Source organism: Crinia signifera, chromosome 1 (genome assembly GCF_055691185.1).
Source record: "Crinia signifera chromosome 1, ASM5569118v1, whole genome shotgun sequence".
NCBI lineage: Eukaryota > Metazoa > Chordata > Amphibia > Anura > Myobatrachidae > Crinia > Crinia signifera.
The window spans coordinates 164,630,416-164,657,604 of NC_139217.1; the positions used below are offsets into that span (position 1 = coordinate 164,630,416).

Below are 27,189 nucleotides of genomic sequence, written 5' to 3' on the forward strand. Positions count from 1 at the left end.
TGCTTATATATGCTAAGGTAGCTATTTGCTAAACAGTTACACGCATTCACTACGTGCTTTCATAGACTTTACACAGTAGCACACTCAATCTACACAAGTCGACATGTGTCAACGTGTTCACTCTAATACAAACATAGGTTTTGTATTTATGATACAATAACATAAACCACATCTAACACCTACAAAGGATGTTTCAGCAATGTTTGAAGCCCATGCCCACTATTTTGCACACAATCTTTGTATAGTACCCAAAATACAGAACTGTACCACTATCTGATCTGCTATGAATTGGATTTGACTACACTCTGGATGTAAGATGCCACCAATCACATTATTGCACTCACATCTCTCTAACAAAGGATTCCTACATCTGCTTATGACACTGTAAAATCATATATATTTAAAAACTTATACATGTTTCTTCACAAGCAATTTTATCATGTTTGGCCGATTCACACATCTTTTTTTAGGGAGGACACATATGCATTCCTACACAAATGTACCTTTTGACCCTTGTTTGTCTGCCTCACCCACTCCATGAGGAAAGCATTGTTCTGGACCTGCTTTTACCTACTACTGTAGGAGCTACCTCACCTGCACACAAACTGCTTTCTCACCTATTAAGTTGCTCTGCACATGTGCTGACACAAACTAATTAGCAGGGAAAAGTTGGATAGGAACATGGGAATGACCATGGAGAGGGTTACACATGGGAAACTTCGACCACACTTCAACAAATGTTCAAAAATACCCTAGTCAGTAAGTACACATAAATCTAGTATTTGTTTCACACAAGAAATTACACATAAAACAATTTTGTTTTAATTGCTAAAATAAATTTATTTGCTGTTCAGCATCACAGCTTGACACTTTAATGTCATAAATCAAATAAACAAATAAAATAGACACAAAAATAAAAAAAACAGCCAGAACAAGAGGTTGCATATCTCCAAACATGTGTTACCCTGCAAATGCAATGGTGAAAGAAATGGGGACACCAGAATACGTACTGCAACAACCAGGGTGAATACTAAGCAAGATACACACCACCAAAAAGTTATCCTGCATTTGTAGAGGTCAAAATAAGAACTTTAATGCCCATGGCACGAAAATGGATAGATGGCCAACTCAGGAAGTGGATGTCCAGTGCAATTGAAACATTTGGGGTCCAACCACAGAGGAAGTGAACCAGGTCTCATTATTTGGGCCCTTTTCTCCCCCTTTTAGATGGGGCCTTGGGGACAGGGGCCTTTGGGTCAGATGGCTTGCGGCGTCTTCCCCTAGTGGACACAGGAGGGTCAGCAGAGGTGGAAGGTTGGGGAGCAGCTTGGGGTGGGGCAGCAGATGGGGGATTGTCCCTTAGGGATCTGGCGGTGGGCAGCAGCTCCGCAAGAATGACATTCAGGCGGCTGAGGTGTTGGCCAATGTTTTGCATGCCAGCCGCCAGAGTGTCATTAATGCGGTTGAAGGCCTCACACTGCTGCCTGTTTGTGGCCTTCCAATCCTCCAAAAATTCCCCAATCTGCTGCTGACGGAGCGCAGCATCCACCCCTTGCTGCTCAATCCTCTCCAGCGTCACCATCATGCTCTCTTCCCATGTCTCCTGTGGCTGGGGGTGTCTTCTTGGTGGAGGCTGGACCACTTGCTCCACCTGTGGCTCTGCAGAGGAAGATGCTGCCGGTACATCCTGGGTTTCTGCTTCTGCTAGGATAATAATTGAAAACAATGTCACCATCACATACGCACTAAAAAATCTCTTATAAAATACAATGCATTACTGTGACTTACCATCAAAAGCAGCATCAAAGACCTCCGCCGGGAGCTCACTGTCCATATTGGAGATCCCCCTGACCTCGGCAACATCAATGATGTCCAAGGCGTCCTGCTCCAGGGGGGTATACTCCAAAGTATCGGGCATAGGACCTCTCCCGGTGGACATGCTGTGGTTGTACCGGTCAGTCATCTTCCTCTTCAGTGTACTTTTGAAGTCGGTCCACCTACAAGTTTAAAAATACAAATATCACCATGAGATATGTGCACCACTGTGCTAGTGAACATCATGACTACGTTACATTTCCTAGTGTGGGTGATCTTATGTTTTTTATCCATATGTGTCCCACACACACATTAATGTCTCCATTAGGAGGCATTTCAGTGTCTCATCTCATTCATTAGGCCACTAAATGCCCATACATAGATCACTATGCAGAAATGACATCATCCCTGGCCAAATTAGGCACCTCCACCTGTTGTGAAACTACACATTCCACCATAGCTTGACAGTGTGGTTATTATGGAGTCCTTTAACTATGGGATGGTATACTGGGATGTGTAGTTTCTCACCAGCTACATGTGCACAGTTTGCTCATTCTTGTTTCAGTTGCATCATATGGAACATGTAAAGGTGGCCATACACGCTACAATTATTGTGTACAATATTGCATCTCATAGCATATCGGTTTTGCGATGAGATCAGATGAGATCTAGTACAAAAAGTATGTGCTGCACATACTTTTTGTACTCATCGCTAAACCGATATGCTATGAGATGCGATATTGTATACAATATTGTATACAATAATTGTAACGTGTATGGGCACCTTTACAACAACTCTTTCCAAAACACACTTTCTCTTGTCCCATCACATACTTCACATGAGCAGAACTGTGCCCATAACCTCACATCACACCAATGGTGCATGTTTCATATATCAATGTGGGTTATTAGACATGGTTGTGTTCACATGTGACATTGAAGTGTAGCACTATCTACAAACACACCTTTCTATTATTCTCAAAACATACATGTAACATATGTACACACATATGACATTATCAGGGGGACAAACACACTTGCCTTTTCTTCACCGATAGCCAATCTCTGACCACTGGTGACACCTGGTTCACTTCCTCTGTTATCTTGTCCCAAAGGTTTCTCCTTGCACTGGCACCCGGCTTCCTGATTGGCAATTCTATCCATTCATGTGCTCTGGGCACTAAAATTCTTAATTCTGCCTCTACAAATGCAGGGTTTCTCTTTTTGGAGGTGGTATCCTGCTCAGTCCTCACCCTAGATGTTGCAGCTCGTTTTCTGGTGGCCCCAGTTCTCTCACCATGCACCTGCTGGGTCACACCTGTTTGGAGAGATGCAACCTCTTGTTCTGGCTGGTTGCTTGGCCCTTGTGGAGCTGGTGGAGGTTGAACAGGGCCTGTTAGTGAGGGGCCCGCTTTGTCTGGCAGGCTACCTCTCTCTTGAGCCCTCCTTCTCCGCTCCTGTTCCCTCTTCTGTAACGCTTCAAGCTGGGATTCTGCTTGTGCTCTCTGCAGAGCGTCCTCAGCTGCGGAATCGTCTGAGTTAGACATGTTTGCAGCAATTCTGGCCTGCATCTGACTGAATATTTATATGTTAATCTCCCGCCATGAACAAGGGGGCGTATATTTTTTCCCGCAATGTACTTGCTAATTTACGCCGATATTTCCCGCCGATAATTGCCGCTTAAATTACGCAGGTCTCCACGCACCTGATCAATCACCTGTATATGCACATACACAGGTTGTGGAGCATTGTGTTCTGCATCGTGAAATGTGTGCACCTGTCATTCCAATGATGAGTGTTGTCAGCTGGTATCTGTTGGAGTTCGTGTATGCTTTGTGAGTCACATTTCAAAACATCACGTTATAATGCTTTCCTTACATATGTAATGAGTCTGAAATTGTCATACACCAACATGTTGCATTGTGCCCCTTTAAGCAGCGTATTTATAAGTAGACGCTTGCGTGTATTATTTTATGCACACTGTATATACAGTACGTCTCTCCATGGAAATGGGTGTATTGTGCCCCTTTAAGCAGCGTATTTATAAGTAGACGCTTGCGTGTATTATTTTATGCACACTGTATATACAGTAGGTCTCTCCATGGAAATGGGTGTATTGTGCCCCTTTAAGCAGCGTATTTATAAGTAGACGCTTGCGTGTATTATTTTCCGCACACTGTATATACAGTTCCTCTCTATACATTGAATGCATGCTGTTGGTTTTGGTCTGTGTATATCGGAACGGTCCGCGTAAGTTTCTATTCGCATCCAGTTTGTTAATGTAAGAAGGATTAATAAAGTTAATACTAAACAAACCATTTTTTTACACCAATCAGCAAGCACCAAAAGTGATATATGTACCTGCAATTAATAACTGCGCCATTGGCACTATGACTTCAACCAGGGCTAGGCCGTTTTCGACCCAGGAGTTGTTGGCCTTGGTTGAGGTCATGGACCGTCACCTGGGGCCCAGGGGCCCATATGTCAGCAATATGGACAAGCGGCGGGCGTATACTGCTGCCCGCCGCCTAATCTACTCCACGACCGGCGTCCGCAGAAGCCTGGGGCAAGTGGAGCGGCGCTGGTCTGACCTGCGCCGGCGGCAGCCAGTTTTGCTCTGCACACTTCGCCGCCATATTGCCCGATGTAAGTTTTTATTACTAGTATGTCTGCGTTTTTTTGCAAATGTTTTCTGTACTTTTTATAAATATGTTCCTGAGTATGTGGGTGTATATGGGGTGTATAGGGGGTGTATATGGGTGTATATGGGGTGTATAGGGGGTGTATAGGGGGTGTATATGGGTGTATAGGGGGTGTATATGGGTGTATAGGGGGTGTATAGGGGGTGTATATGGGGTGTATAGGGGGTGTATATGGGTGTATAGGGGGTGTATATGGGGTGTATAGGGGGTGTATATGGATTGTATAGGGGGTGTATAGGGGGGGGTTTAAGTAGTTGCTCAGTTTTTGGGTGTAGCATATCAATTAGTTTGCATGATAAATGTCTGAAATATAACAGCAATGATAATTTGGAAGGTTATGAGCATGACTAATGTGAATTTTTCTTTCCCCCTTTTTTATGCAACCCAATCTTCGATTTCTATGTCATCAACATGAACATTTCAGCACGGGCAAGCATGGAAGCCCGGGAGCAGGCAGCCCAGGAGCAGGCAGCCCGGGACCAGGCAGCCCAGGAGCAGGCAGCCCTGGAGCAGCCAGACGAGGAGGAGGAAGAGGAGGAGGAGGAAGAAGAGGAGGAGGAAGAGGAGGAGGAAGAAGAGGAGGAGGAAGAAGAGGAGGAGGAAGAAGAGGAGGAGGCCGAGACAATGGCTCAAGCTGGGGCCCACACAATTTCCCCATCCCCCACCCCAACCCCCTCCCCAACCCCCACCCACACCCCTACCCCCACCCCATTTCCAACCCCCCTACACCTCTCCACCACCCACCCCCAAACCTCTCCAATCCCCACTCACACCCACTACCTCTATCCAAATTCCCATCCCATCCCCCTTGCTCCTGACCCCCCCAACCACCGCACAGCCAACCAGCGGCGACCAGGATGGCTCAAGTAGCCGTAAGTAAATAATGTGTCTAATGTTTACCTACACATTTCTACACATAAACAATCACAACAACCACATATGTGTATCCAACATCAACATTAGTTGCAACATATCACTGCAGGGCGACCATGAGGTGTGTCCTGTCCTTCTCCAGGAACAAGGGTCCCCTTGGTGGTTTTTTGGAGTGTGGCCATGCCTCACCCCTTGAATAATTGACATAACAGTACATCCAATGAGATATCCGACATTAGTGGTGTGGTAGTTATGTGGCTCCAGGTGTTGGGTAACTCCAGTTCCCAGCATGATGTGCAACATAAATGTAGAGATTGTTTTGTTAATAGTGTGTGAGGCCATGCGGATGCATGCTTTACAAACATAGCTGTAGGCCTATAATTTGTACAGCAATGTCCTAAATTTAAAATAGTAAGGAGTGCTTAAGCCACAACAATGTCATAACCCTTAAATAGCACAGCCTAATTGTGAGGTTAGAGGACAGTCCCCCAAAACCAAACTACCAATTGGGATACAGCATACATTCATCCAAGAAGGAGTAATTGAATTAATGTTATTTACTATGTACAGTATGTGTGTGTTAACATATTATTTTTTAGTACTGTGTTTACAGCAGACCCATCTTCAATGTAGTTTAAAAATGTATGTGGCCTTCACACATAACTCTGAACTTTTTATTATGTACAAATACAACAAACATTTGTGTATGTTATATATTAATTTTTTTTTTTATCCCTTCACTACAGACACTGAACAGCAGCAGGAGGAGGTGGCAGCCCTCATGCGGGAGATCGTCCTGACCCTCCGGTATTTACAGATTCTTTTTGGCCTTCTGGAGGCCCGCATTTAATTTATTTTTATCCCCCCCCCCCCTTATTATTTTTGTTCTAAATAAACGTTTCTATTGTGTTATAAATTGCCTGTGTTTTTAATAATAAATATGTTAGAGGGCTTGTAAGGGTAGGTACATACAGATGTGTAATGTAAGTTATATTTGTAATTTGAGGTGAGGGGTAATGATTGATGTGTGAATGTGTGTGTTTTTGAGTAAAATAACACATAGTGAAAATGCATGAATGTTTAATGTTGTTCGATTAAAACATCACACATAACATCAGGGTAGGTATACATGTTACACATTGTGGACAAAGTAATTATGGACATAATTTAGTACATATACAGAAACACCAACATAACTTGATTTAAAAGTAACAGCAATATGGGGACACATAGATAGTGATTAAAATGCCACATTAGAACATAACAAATATACATGTAATGAGGGTTAAAATGTTGTTTTATTAGGTCTTTATTAAGGTAGACAATTGAGTTAATAGAAAACAATAATTGAATAACAAATAGATTAATTAATAAATTGTCAGAATTCTAGTTGAAAGGCAAGATTTGCAGGTCCATATATGTGAAGGGTATGCCAGCGTACACGGACGTACGCTCACTCTCACGAGCGGTGACATAAGCTGAGTTTTCCATTGAAAACAATAGGGACCCGTCTGTGCAAGCTGGCGTACGCTCAGATCTCCGCAAGAAGTCGTTGGGAAGACGGACGAAAGACGTCCGTAAACGGCGCCGTACGCTCAGTTGTACGCCAGTTGTCGGAGTGTAAGGGCTGGCCCGTCCGCGTACGTTGCCGTACGCTCATTTGTACGCCACTCCCCTTCTACGTTGTTTCTGCCCGTACGTAAGCGGCTGATTTGTGGGTGGACTTAACCCCAACGGCCGCGTACGTTAATAGTGAACGTACGCACGTTTGGCCGCACCGATCAGAATAAGGCCCTGTGTGCTATATGGGGGCGGCCATTTTGTCGTGGTCCTCAGCAGAAGAAGAACGGAGCCGCCGGGACCAGCGAGATAGGTAAGTCTGCGGGGGATTGGGGGGGGTTGTAACTATAGCACCGCAGCCCCCACACGCACAGCCCCCCCCCCCCCCGAATTTTGTTGCATGATTGTGCACCTGTCCTGCACAGTGCAGGGCCAGGGAGTGTGTACATACACAGAGCAGAGGAGGTGGAGCCTTTGGTTTGGTCCATCACTGAAAGGCAGCGCAACAAGCAAATACAATAGGAGAAGGACATAAAAAATGATAACATCATTAATCATCATGATGATGACATCAAGATCACATCATTCCCAAACAAAACAAATCCCAGTGCCACTGCCAACACACCTGACCCCACTGTTGCCAGCCACAGTCACCCCTGACCCTGGTACATACCGGTGCGCTTTTTTGGAATGGCGAAGTTCTGACTCTAGTCTAGGACACAGGAGATGCTGATTATGATTACTGATGACTCCCAGAGTCCAGTGGCACCAGTGACCTGTCCTGTCCTGAGTAGTAGACTCTGTCCGTGACACAGGTGAGTGGTGTGTGTTTATTGTTTAGGGAATATATAACCGCCAGTAACACTGGTCATTTGTCCATGATGAAGGTGCTTGTTTAAGCACCGAAACAGCTGTCTGACCTCGCAAATTGGAAAGTTTGCTTTGGACCGTGAATACTGATAGCCATGACCATTTTTTGTACTTCATCCTTCATGTTGTTGCTTTTAAAACTTGTCTATAATAAACTTTTTTGCATTTTCATAAAATGGATTTTGTTGGCTTCTAATACTTATATGTTTTGCAACATAATTTGAGCCTGTGTACTCCGATTGTATCCTTTTTGTGTGTGCCGCTTAGCCTCAGGTTCTATATATATATATGTGTGTGTGGGGATGCAGTTAAGATCCCGGCGGTCGGGATCCCGGCGTTCAGAATCCCGGCGGTCGGGATCCCGGCGTTCAGAATCCCGGCGCCGGAATCCCGGCGTTCAGAATCCCGACGCCGGAATCCCGACCGCCGAAATGCCGACACTTTCTCCCTCCTGGGGTGTCCACGACACCCCTGGAGGGAGAATAAAATAGCGTGCCGAGCGTAGCGAGGCACCGGGCCCGCTGCGTGGCGAGCGCAGCGAGCCCGCAAGGGGGGGCGATCCACGTCCCCCCCTTGTCGGCATTTCGGCTGTCGGGATTCCGGCGTCGGGATTCTAAACGCCGGGATTCCGGCGTCGGGATTCTTAACGCCGGGATTCCGGCGTCGGGATTCTGAACGCCGGGATCCCGACCGCCGGGATCCAATACTGAATCCGTGTGTGTGAAATACAGTATAAGTCCTCACTAAACTATTCAGTGCACTGTTCCATTTCAACATATGACAAAGAGGGGATAGATAATAATGTTTGTTTGAGGTGTTTGCAGGGAGTTGGCATGAATTATACAAATATTAAATAAAGGATCAGGGTGGAATGTGTTTGGATTGCTGAGGGTGATGTAGCCATATGGGGACATGGAACAGTGTGATATTGGAACTTGCTGCAAAGAATTTAGGCCAAAAGAATATGTAGAATTCTGAAATAATAATTGCATAGTTTGTGACCACAGGCCATTATCCCTTCACATTAAAAGTTAGTTTTCTTATTAGAAGAATGGCTAAAACCTCTCATTATATACCACACAAACATTAGGCTGCTGCTGGGCTCGTCAACACAATTAGCACAGGGATTAACTGTCAGTAGAGAGAATATTCCACAAAACCCTGTTATTCAGTAATGACCCAGCATACAGAAGCCATGTACTTGATAGTTATAACTTATATATGCATAGTGCATATAATTATGTTTAACCCTTTCTGATTAATGCATGAGGCATTTGTCCATGGTATTACATTAGTAGGGATGCAAGCTACAGGCACTTCATTTTGTTAAGCCAGACCTGTATTATTTCCCTTTCACTTTATTAGCAAAATGCTGGGTTATTGCATTTAAATGCACAGCAACCTGGAATTTTGCTTAGTGTGAAAGCTAAAAACCCAGGACTTAAAGCCCCCATACACTATGCAATTCACCTGCAATTTAGGCTCTTTTATAGCGATCAATTGCAGGAAAAGAGCTCAAATCACAGGTGAGTGACAGGAGGTGATGCGCGGTCCAGTGTGAATCGCATCGGAGCGTTTCAGTTGCTCTGGCTAGAGAAGCAATCTGCAGGATTGCTTCTGAGCAGGGCAAGCTTCGCTGGGATCACAAGCGATATAGCACATGCAAAAGGACTAAGAAGGTCCCTGGCTGTTCAAGGGGGTATACAGTGCAATTTCTCCAAGGGGAGAAGTCACTGTAATGTATGGGGACCTTAAAAAGTCCCAAATCCTTAACCTTGCTTTTTACTAGGGTAGGGGGCTGAAGCCCTGGAATTCCCCAGCTTGCTAGACCCAGAAAATTCCTATCTCATATCTGAAAGGGGGATAAATCATACTGTGTTTGAAAATACTATCTACAATGGGAGTGTCTCAGAAATGTGCTTCTTTGCACAGACCATAGATACAGAGTAAGTAATGTGATACTGTGGACGTGGTTACGTAATTTGGTCATTCCCTGAATGATTACATCACCAAGACAATGTACAAACACACTCGTACCACAGTCCATTAAGTAGGTGTCGCATAGCCTGAGCTGCCAGGTAGGGATTTCTGACTGTTTATACCTTTTTAACCTTATGTTTAGTGCTAAATTGTAAACACAGCATTCAGATGTAATTTCATTATTACCCACTTGTGTCATTCTAATTATGTACAGATTTCCGTGACATTTTCACAATACCTTCACATACTGTAGGTCCTTTTCACTACCACAACCTTCACTGATTTTTTGCCCTGTATGAGAATAGCTTTTGTGCAATATTTCACATATACAGTATACAACACTGTAAAGTAATATATTGTAATTTAACAGTGAACCTCAGCAGCATGCAGTATCCACACTTACAAAAGTCACATACTGTAACTATAAACAGCACAGAATGTAGCATGCGGAAGCCACCAGAGTTACTACCATAACATCTGGTCAACACATAAAAAAACTTGTATGAGTACAGTTTACAATAAAGCTTTCAATACAAAATGCTGTAATGTAACAGAAAACAGCATTTTGCAACAGTCATACACACATACAAAAAAACTAGCAAAACAGGATACTTCACATTTTTGGTATTAAATAAGTTGAATTACCCTTTGTATGGACATAAAACAAGTCACAACCTCTACTGATTTACACACCATGTGAAGCACCTTATTTTTTACAATGTTTACAGATATTGGTAGCTGGATGCTGCCTCGGAAAGTGCATAAAGAGGTGACTGCAGTAACAGAATCATATAATCAACACAAATGTGCCTCAAACAGGTATCAAAATGAAATTATCTGTTCTTGGAGCTACTGGTCAGACTGGATTGTACTTGGTTTCCCAAGCCTTGGAGAATGGACATGAAGTGACAGCTATTGTAAGAAATGTCAGCAAATTGACTATTCAGCACCAAAATCTTAAGGTAAACAATATTAAAATCACCCTATGTTCTTGCTAATCTAATACGTTTCTTTTTTTCATTAAAGTTAATAACAATATAGAACTCCAGAAAGTTTTAATGTGTAAATTGATTTTCTGAGTAATTGTTTAGTTTGTGCTCTTTGTGAATTGACATAGTGGGGGCAATTTACTTAGATGGGAGTTCTATGGGATGGGTTGCCCACAGCATCATCCCATGTGAATTAGTATATGTAAATAGTAAATGTCCCCCATTATGTGTAGCTAACTATTGCATATCTCCCAGCTATCCTTATCTAGATTTATTCCATGAGTCAGAAAGTTGGGGGACATCTTATTTTCCCTGTCACTTAGGCAGGGCCGTATCTAAGGGTGAGCTAGGGGCTCAGGCGTCCCAGGCACTGGATGGGGGGGGGGGGGGGGGGGGGGGGAGGAGAGGGGAAATCGCACCGGAGGTGAGGAACCTTGCATGAGGAACCTGGGCTACATAAGTCCCGTTCTCCCCAGGAACAGGAAACTGCAGGACGCGAGTGCCGATCCTCTGCTGCCACATGCAGAGTGTGCATGCTGCAAGCAGTGCACTAGTCATGTTCCCCCTCCCCCTGCAGTGACATCAGGTCGGAAGCTGCTTCCTGGGCCTGTGAGAAGCTTCCCACCACCTGTAGCTGCTGCAGTGCTGCTCTGTGCCGGGAGCTGGAGGGAGATGCCATCACCAGGATTCGCGCTGGACATGATGCACACCCTGCGGGACCATGGCAACATTTTGGTGTCACCCACCTGGGAGTGGTCCACGCTCTCTCTATAATGCTACTGGCTTACAATCACTATAGTCCTAGATATACATATGCATAGATATACATATGCTTATCCAACCTTTGTTTTATCAATTGGTAAACCATTTTGAGATGTATGCATGCGCACATGCTGTAATGCACATAGGCAGATCTCTGTGTGAGATTGCAAATAGTGTTTCAAAGTGTCAATCATGCTGCGGCCACTTGGGAGCAGAACAGGTGTGGGGGACATTTTACAGAACAGGGGCATATTTCATGAGAGAGTCTGTGTCTTAGGTTGCAAATTTACTGGCCCTGAGAGACACCACTTGTGGTGTTCACATACTTTTGCATTGCTGCTGTGACCAAACAGCGTCCACCTCTGAATCAGAGTCAATGTACAACATATATTGCTTTTAAAGACTGTGGGCATAACCTGTTATAAGAAAAATCAATTTATAAATGATCCCCTACGTTTATTTGCAGTTATAGTTTCAAAGCAGAGATAACGTCTGCAAGACAGAATGGTGGCTGTGCAGATACTACATATGGGGGGTGATTCGGGTTGGCTCGCTGTAAGTCAAATTCTGATCCGGGACCCCTGTTTGGCCAACTCTGGCACATATAAAAGTCAGATGAGATTGACTTTTAGCTGTCAGTGTATACATCCTTTCACATGGTGGGGCGGACATTCACACGGCAAAGAGGGTTGAACATGTCGCTGCTTACGGAGCCAACCTGAATCACCTCCCTGTTCTTTTATCCCATACATACCATATGAAATAGGCTCTACATTTATTTTACCTACTTATAAACAAGGCCAGCCCTTTTATCCATTATAAAACTGAAAAAACAGCAGTTAAACATATATATTGCACTAAAGGTTATCTGTTTAGCAACTTTTTGCAGCAGAAAAAAAGAACAATGTAACATTGCTATTAAAGCCAGCTAATCACTGTGGGGTCGAAGCTGGTGCTTCCCAACATTAGGCACCACTAGAATAATGAATAGAATACAGGTGTAAAGGCCCAAGGTGGAGTGATTCTCTGAGAATCATGTTATTGCACCACCCCAATTCATTAGTAAAGTATGTGGGTTGTAGTGGGGTTGCCAATTACTCTGGGAGTCAGCAGGACTTACTAAAAATGGGGATTGGGAGTACCCCAAATGTTCTAGGTGATTAGGTATCTATGGAGTGATTATGTTTGGCATCCTACAATAAATGGTTCTATCTATACATTTACAAATTGTTGTAAATAAATTAACTAAAAGGCACATGTATTTTTCAGGTGGTAGAAGGCAACATATTTTCACCTGAATCATTAACAGAACATTTTAAAGGACAGGATGCAGTTCTATCATGTTTGGGATTCTCAGCTAAAATGTTTTCCTCTATCAGTGGATACACAGACTCCATGACTGCCATAGTGAGTGCCATGCGCCAGAGTGGAGTGAGCAGGATGGTGGTAATGACTTCATGGTATACGGATAGTAGGTATTTGTGCTACAAACAAAAAGCATCTTTCTACACTTGCAACCAAGGGCTTGTATAACAAACACCTACAAGGTGACAGATTTGTTTGACAGCTAAACAACCTACAGTATCTGATGAAATTAATTTTATCAGAGTACTCATATTAATGAAACATTTATCTCAGATTTTACCAAGGGACAATAGTGAAGTGAGAATCTTATCTACCATCAAATGCTGTTATTATGCAATGATCCATAGATAAGCTTTTTAAATCCCTGAAACTAGGAGGAGTTAATGGGCCTACACATGAAGTGATTTCTGGTTATTTCCTAAGCGATCTGAAAATATTACGCCAAATTTATTTATTTATTTCCATGTGTAGGGGCCATAGCGATGTGCGGCTCCAAGTTATGCTATCGCCCATCTAGATTTATACTGCATGCAGTATAAATCTAGTTTTATCACCAGTGTTCTCATCGGAGAGCACTGGCCCTGCCAGATCGCTCAGCACATATCACTGGTCATCGCTGTGTGCTGAGCGATCTTGCATTGCTCACATCTCTGGCACATTTCACTATGGGCTTTATTCTAGTTCACTCTTTCCTTCTTAGATGGACAAAACCATGTGCACTGCAGGTGGGGTAGATGTTACTTGTGCAGATAGAATTAGATTTGGGTGGAGTTTTACTTCAAAGTGAGATCTATATTGCAGTGTAAAAATAAAGCAGGCAGTATTTACCCTGCACATAAACAAAATAACTCACCCAAATCTAATTCTCTCTGCACATTTTACATCTTCCCCCCTGCAGTGCACATGGTTTTGTCTATCTAAGAAGGATTTTGTCAGAAAGAGTGAACTAGAATAAGGCCCTATGTGTGTAGGCCATATTAGGTAATAAGCATTTATATTACTGCTACATTTGCTTTGTGAGCTTTCTACAAAAGCAGTTACAGTCAGTTACAAAAAAAATATTTATTTTAAATGTTTCTGAACAGAATTAACATTGCTGTACGGCATTTACTTTACTGAGAGACAATAACAGAAAGTTGTACACCTTAAGCTGTGTATACATGGGCAAAAATCGCTGGCAATATTGTTGCTGAAGATGCTCACTGGTCAGAGGAGCATGCTCCTCCGACCCGCGACTTCCCCTGGCTCTTCTCCCGGCAGTGTGTCATTTTCATCAGTGACCATATCTGGTCGCTGATGAAAACGGAACACTGAGCAATATATTGCCAGCGATCATATTGCTCCGTGTGTACACAGTTTGAGAGCTAAAGCAGAAAACAATAGTCTTATTGTGCACAGTCTTTAGGTCCGTTAGAGTGGCAAAATATTATTTAAAATAGTACCAGGTAAAAATACCCATATCAGGAACTGACTAATCATACAACTCACATATCAAGGATTGTATACATGGAGCATAGCATAACCTAATTCAGTATGGGTTACATAAACTCCCACAGTTTAACCCTTTTGTGACATTTAGGTGGAAAATGTACAAGACAACTGATAGCATTTTTGTTACATGCACTAGATATATACCACTGTATTTTTCTTTACAGCTAGCTCAGCACAGAATGCTTCATTCCTTGTGCGCAAACTCCTCCTACCTATAATTAAAAGTGTGCTTACAAACATGCTTGAGATGGAAAAATACCTGCAAAAAGAATGTTCTGATCTTAATTGGACTGTTGTAAGACCACCAGGACTTCAGAACACTCCTGTAACAGGTATGTATGACACGACCACTGCAAGATACACATTATACAAAAAAGACTTGCTGAAAAACTAATAATCAACATTAGACATGTTAATTAAACTACACAATAGATCCTGGAAAAGCCTTGTTCAAAAGAGTGCATCATCAGTTTATCCCCCCGAGCAGTTAAAATATTTTCACCTTTCATTTTTAAGCCCTTTGAGTGGTGTTTTTTCTGGGGCAGGACAAACCTACAAGGACTGGTTTGTCTTGCCCCAGAACCCCCCCCGGGCTGCTCCCCTGTTGTGGCCCCTCCCTGCTGTCGCTCACCACCAGCCAATACCCCACCCCAGACCGCCGGGGTTCCCCTTCTGCTGCAGAAATTCACAGCAGTGACCAGGCAGCAGGCTCCTGATGTTCAGGGCGGCTCAGGAGGACTTGTGCGCCTGCCCATTGCAGCCGCAGGGGAGCTCTGGTGTACGATCGCTGGAGTGGAGGGACAACAGGGTTGGGGGTGCCCCTAGAGATGGTACACATCTGGAGGCAGCACTAACACACACTTACATACTGGTGGTATGCCCGAAAATTTCCTGGGACAGCCTGCTGCGGCAGAGTAGCTGAGCCTGGAAAATTTCCTAACATACAACTGAAGTGGTTAAAGCTGGGTACACACCTACAGATCATACTTGCCTACCTGACCCTCTACAAGAGGGAGAAAATGCCCTGCTCCTGGACTTCCCTGGTAATATGAGTGCCTTCACTTGTGGTGAGCTAGTTAATTAATAAGAAAGGTGTTTCTTGAGCTGTGTACAACCGGGGGCGATAGGGCCTGAAATCACTGGCAATATGGTCGCTGGCGACCATATTCCCAGTGATGGGAGTGTGCCCCGGCGATAAATTGCCGGGTGCGTGCTCCCGTGGTACTTGTGTAATAACTGGGCGCCCGATTTTGAGATCGGGTCGGAAAAATCGCATTGCATGCAACCAAATCGCATGCGATGCGATCAACGCGATTTTCAATAGGATTCAATGTTAAAATGGTCCTGTTCATTTCCCCACTATATAAAGTGGGCATACAGTTGATTTTATATAGCGTGGCGAGCGCAGCGGGCCACCGAGCCCGAAGCGTGGCGAGCGGATGCGGAATACTTTTTAAGTAATCCGCGTCCCCTCGCGGGGCTCGCCACGCTACATACAATCAACTCTGCCCACTTGGATAGTGGGGAAATGAACAGGACCATTTTAACATTGAATCCTATGGAAAATCACGTCGATCGCATCGCATGCGATTTGGTCGAAAATCGCGGTGCATCGCACCGCATCTGATTGTATGCCTTAAGTTACAATCAACCAATCGGGCGCCCAGATATTACACAAGTACCCCCGTTTTCAGCCCCGTTATAATTGCTGGTCGCAGGAGCTTGCTGATTACCTCTGCGGCACCGCCGGCAGAGGTTCCCTTTCTTCAGCGACCATCTCTGGTCGCTGATGAAAAGGAGAAACTGAGCAATATATCTCCCCCGTGTTTACGGGGCTTTATATTATGATGGCAATGATACATTACCAGGGAAGTCCAGGAACAATTTATCCCTCCTGGAGAGGGTCAGATAAACAAGTATGCTATAGATATATCTGTTTAATCTATTTTGTGGGAACAAACATCTGGTAATATATGGGAGCATACAAGAAAAAAACATTTGCTTCCAAACTCTCTAAAACAGACAATCGTTGTTAAAACAAATTTGATAAATCCATTTAATCTAAAAAAATTTTCCAAATAATTGTTTTTGTTTATTTTTTAGCATTTGGGAGGAAATTATGATGAATTTCATATACTTTCATTACCAAATTTTTGTTCACAGCAGACAGATTGGTCAGATAAATCTGTGAGTGTGTACTCAGCTTTAATTGTCAGTGATTGCACCCATAGAGAGAAGTGGAAATTTGGGGCCAAAATGACATCACCGTTTTGGTGATGCATGTGCCTTTAAATCTTGAACAGGCTTCCCTATGGAAGCCACGGAAGCCGAATGTTTATTTTTCGCAAGGAACTTCCTTTCACTATTTTACTTTGAATAATCCGAAGCAGATTAATTGGAAGCACTACTAATGGTAGCAAGATCCTTAAAACTGGATTTGGTGTTTAGTCCAAACAACACTGGGAGTGTGAAAGTGCCACTAGGGAGGGCCCAAATTAATTGGCTTTAAAACCATCAACAGTAAAGCGAGAGGCACACTGTACAATTGGCAGCTGCTGGGTCTGTGAATGGCACAGTGTGTAAACAGTACTCAGGGCAAATTATCATTTTGACTACTCATGATGGCTGGGCAGTTGCAGTTTCCCTGATAGTATATTACAAATGCACATTGCCAAAGAACTCTCTACTGTACAAGTGATCTTCCTTGCTTAAGAAGCTAAATGCACCTAATAGACTATTACATTTCTTAGATGTTGTATTAGTTGTAAAATACTAGTAGCTAATACATAACTTTTTTTTTTTATCTCCACTACAGAGAAAGAAATATTGACTCATGAAGGATATTTTGTCCCAAATGAAAAGGGGTACCCATTAACCAACACTGTATCACGTGCAGATGTATCACGCTTTATGATCTCTATTCTTAATGATGACAAATGGAATAGAGAGATAGTTGCAATGTGTTGTAAATCATGAGACTTTGCAAGTACAAGTACTAATAATATAAATACAATGTGCTATATTTACTAAGTGTCCGCTTTTCAAAGTTGCATTTATTATGTCCCACAGGGAAAACCTACCAATTAAGCCCTTACTGGTCGCTGGAGCATACCTTTAAGTGGTGACTTGCCAGTCAACACTGAAGTCAATGGGGCAGATGTATTAAGCCTTAACAAAAGATAAATGCAAGGGTGATAAGGAGAGATAAATGTCCAGCCAATCAGCTCCTTACTGACTTTTTTCAAACACAGGCTGTAACATGGCAGTTGGCAGGTGATTGGCTGGACGTTTATCTCTCCTTATCACCCTTCCATTTATCTCTTGTTAAGGCTTAATACATCTGCCCCATTGAGAGAAACGGTACACTGTGTGATATATCACTGAGCAAGCCATAATCGCTTAGTGACCATATTGAACCATGTGTACACACCATAACAACCCTTTCACACTAGCACATAAACTCACTTCAACCCGGGGGTTTTGTGTGTGCTCCCGACCAGGGTCTAAGAGGTGAGGCCTGGGAATTTTCCAGTTTGCTAGACCAAGCAAATTCCAAGGTTATGTTTGAAAGCTGCATACATGATATGACAGTATTTCCTTTTTTTGTACCATAAGCAGTGGTTCCCAAACTGTTTGCCTAGGCACCATGGGGTTCCAAAAGTGGTGCTGAAGGTTGGTGGTCCAGGACCAAGTCAAATCACTTATGGTCAAAGTGCTAGTGGCTGTCAATTATAAAACATGTGGACAAACTGAAAAACAACTGTACACCACCTTATAAATGAACCAAGGATGACACAGACCCAATTAATATTTTCCAAATATATCAATAATAAAAGTTGGTACTCTTTACCTATCACGGCGCCCATCGCGGGTACATTTATGTCTGGCCGCGACGCGATTTCCCATTGAAACCCATGTTAAACATGGAAATCGCGTCGGTCGCGTCGCTGCCGGCCATAAATGTACCCGCGATGCCCGCGACGCGATGCACCCGATTTCCCATAGCAATCAATGTTAAATGGCCCGACCGACGCGATTTTACTGTTAAATGCCTCAATGGACCCGATGTGGCCATAGGAAACAATGTTAAATGGGCCACAGAGGCCAAATAGGCAACCTTGACTGGGAAATGGCCCCCCCAATTGTTACCGCCACCCCACGATCAACGTCAACCCGAAGCGTGGCGAGCGCAGCGAGCCCACGAGGGGCGGCGGTATGCGTCCTCCGACCTTTTCATACCCCCACTATCCACGTCGGCGTGGAGTTGAGAATAGTGTGGCGAGCGCAGCGAGCCACCGAGCCCGAAGCGTGGCGAGCGCAGCGAGCCCCGCGAGGGGACGCGGATACCTTCACAGCTATACGCGTCCCCTCGCGGGCTTCACAGGTATCCGCGTCCGCTCGCCACGCTTCGGGCTCGGTGGCTCGCTGCGCTCGCCACACTATTCTATTCTCAACTCCACGCCGACGTGGATAGTGGGGGTATGAAAAGGTCGGAGGACGCGTACCGCCGCCCCTCGCGGGCTCGCCACGCTTCGGGTTGACGTTGATCGTGGGGTGGCGTAAACAATTGGGGGGGGTCCATTTCAGAGTTCAGGGTAAGTATTTGGGCTCTAAGGCCCATTTAACATTGTTTCCTATGGTAAAATCGGGTCCATTCAGCCATTTAACATGAAAATCGTGTCCATCGGGCCTTTTAACATTGATTCCTATGGCAAATCGTGGGCGACCGACGCGATGTCCATGTTTAACATGGTTTTCAATGGGAAATCGTGGACATCGCGTCGGTCGCATACGACGCGACCAACGCAATTTTTTACCTCGCGATGCCCACGATCAAGATCGTGGGCGCCGTGCTAGGTAAAGAGTACCTAAAAGTTTACCCTAGCGGTGCAGTGCAAAACATTTCTAATTCTTTAGTGCGTCGTGATTCAAGAAAGTTTGGGAACCACTAGTCTAGAATGTCCATCCTATCCCTCATGAAGAACATGAGGTTCTATTGTCAAGGTGTGTACAGTATATGCTGGCAACAGTACAAGAACTCAAACACATAGCCCCTTTTAGTGCTAGACTCATGCATAGCATACATTAAGCACTTTGTGCTTTCAGCCCCATTTCTAAGTGATCTGACTAGATCTGCTTGCACTGGCTTGTCTGCAGATTGCGGGCTTTGTCTATGTGCAGTGCTATATTTGTAGAAAAATAGGTTGAGGAACTCTCTGGGAAGGAGCACAGTGGGCTGATATGTGGGCAGAGCTTTTGTGGGGATGGGGTGTCAATCAGTGTGAGGCCTACTAGCACCCAGAGTGAAATATTTTGAAGCGCCCCCCCCCCCCCCAAATGCGGTGACTGTGCTCCATCATACATATGCCCCACACCCTGATGCTCATTATACTTATGCACAACACCCTGATGCCCATTATACATATGCTGTACACCATGGTGCACATTACATATATGCCACACACTGTGATAACCATTACACATATGCCCAACACCATGATGCCCTTTATACATATTCCACACAACGTGATGCCCATTATACATATGCTAAACAACGTGATGCCCATTACATATTATGGAACATACATGCTCATTGCTAGGGTTTTTTTTATAAATACCAAGATTTGCATGCTCGATTCCAGGGGTTACGTGCTCAATGCCAGATGCTTCCTGCTTGATGCCAAGGAGGTTTTATGCTCGTTGCCAAAGAGATGGTCGCTGATGAAAGGGAACCTCTGCCTGGGGAGCCGCAAAGGGAACCTCTGCCTGTGGAGCCGCAAAGGGAACCTCTGCCTGGGGAGCCGCAAAGGGAACCTCTGCCGAGGGAGCCGCAAGGGGAACCTCTGCCGGGGGAGCCGCTAAGAGAACCTCTGCCGGGGGAGCCGCTAAGAGAACCTCTGCCGGGAGAGCCGCAGAGGGAATCAGATGGTCGGGAGCGTGCACCTGACGATTTATCGCCGGTGCACACACCAATCGCTGGCAATATGGTTGCTCAGCGACCATATTGCCAGCGATAAATTCCCGTATATATACGCACCTTTAGGGTTACCCTAAAGTGTACAATTAGAAACACATGAAATGCACTTAATTTGTGGCAATACTGCAATTAACTGGCATTCCTTCAGATTATGGGCCAGATTATCTAAGCTTCAAATGATAAACAACCAGCCAATCAGCTCCGGTCTGACATTTTTCAAACACAGTCTGTGACATGGCAGGTAGGAGCTGATTGGCTGGCTGTTTATCACTCTCCATTTTATAACTTTTGAAGCTTAGAGAATCAGGCCCTTCATTTTTTCTTACAATGCTGAAGGGGGGAGGTGCGTCATATAGCCTACAGACAATGGGCCTTATTTTGGGTTCATTCTTTCTGACAAAATCCTTCTTAGATGGACAAAACCATGTGCACTGCAGGGGGGGGGGGGGGGGGGCAGATGTAACATGTGCAGAGAGAATTAGATTTGGGTGAGTAATTTTGTTTCTGTGCAGGGAAAATACCGACTGCTTTATTTTTACACTGCAATATAGATCTCACTTTGAAGTAAAACCCCACCCAAATCTAATTCTCTCTGCACATGTTACATCTGCCCCACCTGCAGTGCACATGGTTTTGTCCATCTAAGAAGGATTTTGTCAGAAAGAATGAACCAAAATAAGGCCCAATGTCATTAGGTTGACATAGACAAAAGTTTGACAAGGATTTTTCAAGCTTTTTGTGTCAATGTCGACACCTGAGCATGTGGCTTTGTTCATCATGCTTCAGGCCATTTCCCTCAATCTGCTACCACTGTGCTTGGTGCACTTTATCATTTACAATTGGAGTCCATGTGGATGGATAAATATGAAAAAGTCCCCCAAAAAGTGACAAAAAAATGTAAAAAAATCATGTTGACTTTTTCATATCCACCTTTTGTCAAGGTCAACATTGTGCATTTCGACCTAGACATTGTCTGTCAGTCATCCAGATACCCTCAATGTGCAGCAAGATTGTGAATTGTAGTGCAGATTTGCATCATAAATATTTAATTTACATTGGGACGCAAAGAGATTCTCTCAAAGCATCTGAATCACTCAGAGGTAATAGTAAATAGGTAAAAATAGCGTTTGCCACACAGTACCCATTTTTCCACCTGGACATATATATGGTCAGATAACTGAGAATACACACACAAACTGGTCGATATTGGGAGACCACTATATGATGCCCCAATTATTGTAAAATTGGTACAATTATTGTTTGGTGCAGATGTAACATGTATAGAGAGTTAGATTTGGGTTGGGTGTGTTAAAACTGATATCTAAATGGCAGTGTAAAAATAATGCAGCCAGTATTTACCCTGCACAGAAACAAAATAACTCACACAAATCTAACTCTCTCTGCACATGTTACATCTGCCCCACCTGCAGTGCACCTGGTTTTGCCCATTTTGAGAACAAATTTGTACTGTGATCAGATCTCAATAAGGGTCAATATCACCTGAGCAGCCCAGCTTGAAGTTGTTCGGTATGCTTACTTTTCACACAGTGTAAATACCTTCTGGTCTGGATACTTGAACCCCTAAATGCATTAACACATTATAGGTTAGTAATCAAACTGTAGATTTACTGTACAATTTAGCTTTTAAACCAGTGATGGAGAACCTTCGGCCATTCAGCTGTTGTTGGAACTGCACATCCCAGCATGACCTGCTACAGTTTTGTATTTGGCCATACAGGGCATGCTGGGATGTGTAGTTCAACAACAGCTGGAGGGCCGAAGGTTCCCCATCACCGTTTTAAACCATATGTATGTTTTTGGTTTAATCTGCATAATGCCTTTTGTAGTGAGACATTAAACACTCACCTGTACGTTTTTTTTTTTAATATAATGGGTATATACTGTATACTGTGAAAACTGCTTTTTTTTGGCATAAATTTGTCCACAAATACAGACCCTTGTAAAATCGGCTCAAATGATACTATGCAGACATTTTTGTGTGTTTTAAGATATCAGTCAGAATGGCATTCAAATGTGGTAAATTCATTTGATCAATACTGGTTTGTCACTGTTTTCTGAGAGGAGTAGCATCAATTGGAGCACTTTTCTCCACCAAGGATTCCTTTGAAGGACATTTGGGATCATCTGTGGATACCTCACAAGTAGTAGGCCCCTGGACAATCACCATGCATAAGCTTAGCTTACTACCGCTTTAAACTAGGACAATCATGAATTGCACAGGTTATGTGGCTGATTAAAACCAGTAGACATGCAGGCGGTCAGTAATGCTGGCCATACACTAGTCCATTGGATGGAATAAAAATATGGTACTGGATAGAGGCGCATGTCATTTGTAATTCAGTAATTTGCTCCCAAAATCTGGAAACGTAGAAATCTGTCGTTCAGACATGGTACTGTAGTTGAATCTGTTAGATTTTAAAGTGTTTTTATTCATTTCCTGGGTTTGTATGCAAATTGCTGATAGTCATTTGCCCCGATAGAGTACCAGATTTTCAGTCAACTATTTGGATGGTTGGAAAAACTAATGTATTAGGCATTAGCCACAGAATCTGGGGAACTCTAGAGAGTACCGATTTAAAGGGATAGTATGGTAAACAGCAAAACGTACAGCGGTGACTACCTAGTGTACAGGGTAGGGGAAGAGCTGAACATACATACGGTACCAAGGGACCTTCGAATAGCATATGTAGTGCCTATATTTAAATACATAGGGAAGTAAGACACATGCAGTAAATTACAGACTAGTAAGTCTGTTTAAGTTTGACGCACTCCTTATTCACAAAATTGTCAAAATTGACTAAAATACAAATGTGTCTTTATTTAATTAGTACAGAACAAGTATAATGGTAAGTATCACTTACAGGTCATCATTAGTTAGTAGGTAATCTCAAAATTTTTATTATTCATAAAGTAATGCTTGACCCGATAATAAATATCCCTGTATCAGGGATTTTAATGGCGAAAAATTAAAATAAGATAGTAGATATAGAGAAAAAGAAATTATAGAAAGATTAAAATTAGTCTCTGTAGGCCGTTAGTATTGGATATTAGTGTTTGTAACACTAATATCCAATACTAACGGCCTACAGAGACTAATTTTAATCTTTCTATAATTTCTTTTTCTCTATATCTACTATCTTATTTTAATTTTTCGCCATTAAAATCCCTGATACAGGGATATTTATTATCGGGTCAAGCATTACTTTATGAATAATAAAAATTTTGAGATTACCTACTAACTAATGATGACCTGTAAGTGATACTTACCATTATACTTGTTCTGTACTAATTAAATAAAGACACATTTGTATTTTAGTCAATTTTGACAATTTTGTGAATAAGGAGTGCGTCAAACTTAAACTGATTTGCTTTTCTTCTCCATATAAATTTCTATCTATCAATCAGTTGACAGCACCCTCTACCTAGGAGGTTAGTGTATATATATATAACACACTCCCCATAGGTGGGCTTAGTGCCATTCACATGTACCAATAACTCTAGTGTATATCTCACGTACTATAGATGGTGCGGGTCGCTCACTCTCTTCTCAGACTAGTAAGTCTGGCATCAATAGTGGGGAAATTAATGGAGAGTCTAGTAAGGGATATCCTCCATGAGTACTTTGTGTGCAATAGGACTATTAGTGGGTAACAGCATAGAGTTGTGAGGGGTATATCATTTTAAATTAACTTACTTAGCTGTTATGAGAAAGTGAGTTGGAATTTAGACCATGGCAGTACAGTAGTACCGCTTTCACTTCACAAGGCAGGGTTGGACCCGAGATCTTGATCCCGGGTCCGATCCTTTCACACTACACCTGGGTCACCCATTATACACAGGGCAACTCAGATTTAACCCTTCTTATATCCCAGATCAAATTGCGGGGTAGGCTAACCTGGATTATTTGGTTTGGTGATTTTACAAAGCATTTCGTCCTGGGTCAACCAGGCAGCAAGAGGAGATATGATTACTATATAAAAATACATCAAGGGCCAATACAGAGAAGTATCGGTGAACTGTTAACTTCAAAGCCTGTACGCAGGTAACCCCCTAAGGATTGACAGGAGGTTTCTCACCAAGCAAAGGAAGGGTCTTTTTTCAGTAAGAGCAGTTACAATATAGAATACTCTGGGCGGTATTCAATGACGTGAATCGTTGGTCACGGCGATTCTGATTTCAGATTCGCCAGCCATTCGCCGTTTTTTTTTACGTCGATTCGCCACGCGTAGGGATTCGTTGGGAGTCGCCGGGACTAGCTGTGTCACCCTATTCAACGTGGCTGAGAATCGCCGCCCCCAACGGCGATTCTCAGCCAATCCGGCGTATCTGGTGACTGGGTGGAGGGCGGGAGCATGTATTCCCGCTCTTCCATCGAATATATAAGTGACTTCCCTGCTGCGTAGCTCTGCTATTAGCTTTCAGCAGGGGTGGAGTAAGTTGCTGCAGCTAATAGTTCTCCCAGGACACGTGGAGAGAGCGGAGTGTGGAGCGTGGAGCGGAGTGTGGAGTGCATCTTTTCTTTTGCAGGTGAGTATTGAGATGTATTTGTATTTCATTGCTATGGGGGTTTGTTGTATGGGGTGGGTGAGTGTTTGTTTGTTTGCAGTATGCTGCGTGTGTGTTAGTCTTGTTTTTTTTTTTTTTGGTGCATGTAGTGGGTAACTTAGCTTGTGTGGATGGTGGTGTGTGCCCCCCGTTTTTTGGGGAGGATTGTAACTTTTTTGTGCTTGTTTGAGTGTTTAATTTTTTTTTTAACTGTGCTTGGTGCAATGTGCAGCGATGCCGCATGCTTTTTTGGGGTGCTGGAGTGTTGCGGTGGGTGCCCTTCATGCTTTGGGCGTGGTCGTGTGTCCCCATTTCAAAATGACTGCAGCAAAAAAAAAAAGATGAAAAAAACAAACCTGCAGTCATTTTGAAATGGGGGCTCTGGGTCACGCCCATAGCATGTCGGGATCCCCCCCACGACACCCCAGCTTCCCTGACAAGCATGCCTGCACTGTGCACCCCACTTGGGTTTGCCTCGCCCCTAAATGTCATTTTGAAAAATTGCCTGTTTGGGGTAGTTCATTTGTAAATCATGTTTTTTTGCAAGTGGGTGCTATGTGCGGCCATGCTGCATGCTTGTTTGGGGTGCTGGAGTGTTGTGGTGGGTGCCCTTCATGCTTTGGGCGTGGTCGTGTGTCCCCATTTCAAAATGACTGCAGCAAAAAAAAAAAGATGAAAAAAAAAACCTGCAGCCATTTTGAAATGGGGGCTCTGGGTCACGCCCATAGCATGTCGGGATCCCCCCCACGACACCCCAGCTTCCCTGACAAGCATGCCTGCACTGTGCACCCCACTTGGGTTTGCCTCGCCCCTAAATGTCATTTTGAAAAATTGCCTGTTTGGGGCAGTTCATTTGTAAATCATGTTTTTTTGCAAGTGGGTGCTATGTGCGGCCATGCTGCATGCTTGTTTGGGGTGCTGGAGTGTTGTGGTGGGTGCCCTTCATGCTTTGGGCGTGGTCGTGTGTCCCCATTTCAAAATGACTGCAGCAAAAAAAAAAGATGAAAAAAAAACAACCTGCAGCCATTTTGAAATGTGGGCTCTGGGTCACGCCAATAGCATGTCGGGATCCCCCCCACGACACCCCAGCTTCCCTGACAAGCATGCCTGCACTGTGCACCCCACTTGGGTTTGCCTCGCCCCTAAATGTCATTTTGAAAAATTGCCTGTTTGGGGTAGTTCATTTGTAAATCATGTTTTTTTGCAAGTGGGTGCTATGTGCGGCCATGCTGCATGCTTGTTTGGTGTGCTGGAGTGTTGTTATGGGTGCCCTTCATGCTTTGGGCGTGGTCGTGTGTCCCCATTTCAAAATGACTGCAGCAAAAAAAAAGATGAAAAAAAAAAACCTGCAGCCATTTTGAAATGGGGGCTCTGGGTCACGCCCATAGCATGTCGGGATCCCCCCCACGACACCCCAGCTTCCCTGACAAGCATGCCTGCACTGTGCACCCCACTTGGGTTTGCCTCGCCCCTAAATGTCATTTTGAAAAATTGCATTACAGTTGGCTAAATTCACAGTAAAGGTACAAAAATTTAAATTAATATTGCTTTATCTGTGTTTATATTCCGCAGGAATGTCTCATCGGAGCCGGAGCGAGGAACCCCTTTCCCCTCTTTTTTGTATTTCAGGTGAGACGAGTCCAGTGGAGATGACTACAAGGGAGGAAAATGGTGATAGGATATCCACAAGTAATCCTGGCCGGCCGGTGCAGGACGAAACGGAACATGGAGGACGAGAAGGAGTACCACAAGCAAGACAAACTACAAAAAGGAGAAGGACCCAGGTAACTTGTTTAAAACTTGATGAATACACAAGGTTTGCTAAAATGCACTATAGCGCGTATTGTATCCTAAAACGGTCCCAGGGGACTCAGTTTTTAAAGGTAAAGGTGTCCTCGAGGACGCGCTGTACTAATCCTCTCTGCTGCCGCTGCGAGCCAATCACTGCGACTGCAGTGGCCGCCGGGACCCAATGAACAGTGACCGCCGGCAGCCGATCACTTTTGGTTTTATACAGTTTGCTGCCGCTGCGCACCACGCACCCTGCATGAGAGCAGGTTAACTTTTCGAACTCTGCATCCTAAGTCCACTCCGCTGCTGAGAGGGGGGGAGGGGGGGAGGGGGGGGGGAACAGGATGGGATTCTGTAACAGCCGCTATCAGCAGAGTAGATGAGCGCGCTGTCAGGGTGGCGGGGCACTGGATGTGGCTAATGCGACTCAGAGCAGCGTGTCAGCTAT

At 43.9% G+C, this 27,189-nt stretch overlaps 1 protein-coding gene across 2 annotated transcripts; it reads left to right on the forward strand.

Moving 5' to 3' along the window:
- Nucleotides 1-9,833: 9,833 nt before the first annotated feature.
- LOC146026777 (flavin reductase (NADPH)-like) lies at nucleotides 9,834-17,438 on the forward strand. 2 transcript variants are annotated; one of them, XM_083157741.1, is made up of 5 exons: nucleotides 9,834-9,898; nucleotides 10,529-10,762; nucleotides 12,821-13,022; nucleotides 14,572-14,739; nucleotides 17,223-17,438. In XM_083157741.1, the coding sequence occupies exons 2-5, from the start codon at nucleotides 10,628-10,630 to the stop codon at nucleotides 17,381-17,383; spliced, it is 666 nt and encodes a 221-aa protein (XP_083013867.1). In that variant the 5' UTR covers nucleotides 9,834-9,898; nucleotides 10,529-10,627; the 3' UTR covers nucleotides 17,384-17,438. The 2 variants fall into 2 exon arrangements, with proteins under 2 accessions (XP_083013867.1, XP_083013875.1); XM_083157749.1 differs by having other exon boundaries at nucleotides 9,846-9,898; nucleotides 10,620-10,762.
- Nucleotides 17,439-27,189: the final 9,751 nt, after the last annotated feature.

Coding starts and splice junctions, on each gene's coding strand:
- LOC146026777 (XM_083157741.1), top strand. CDS start 10,628: ATGAAATTATCTGTTCTTGGAGCTACTGGTCAGACTGGATTGTACTTG. Junction 10,763..12,820: donor TTCAGCACCAAAATCTTAAG/GTAAACAATATT, acceptor TGTATTTTTCAG/GTGGTAGAAGGCAACATATT. Junction 14,740..17,222: donor TCAGAACACTCCTGTAACAG/GTATGTATGACA, acceptor TCTCCACTACAG/AGAAAGAAATATTGACTCAT.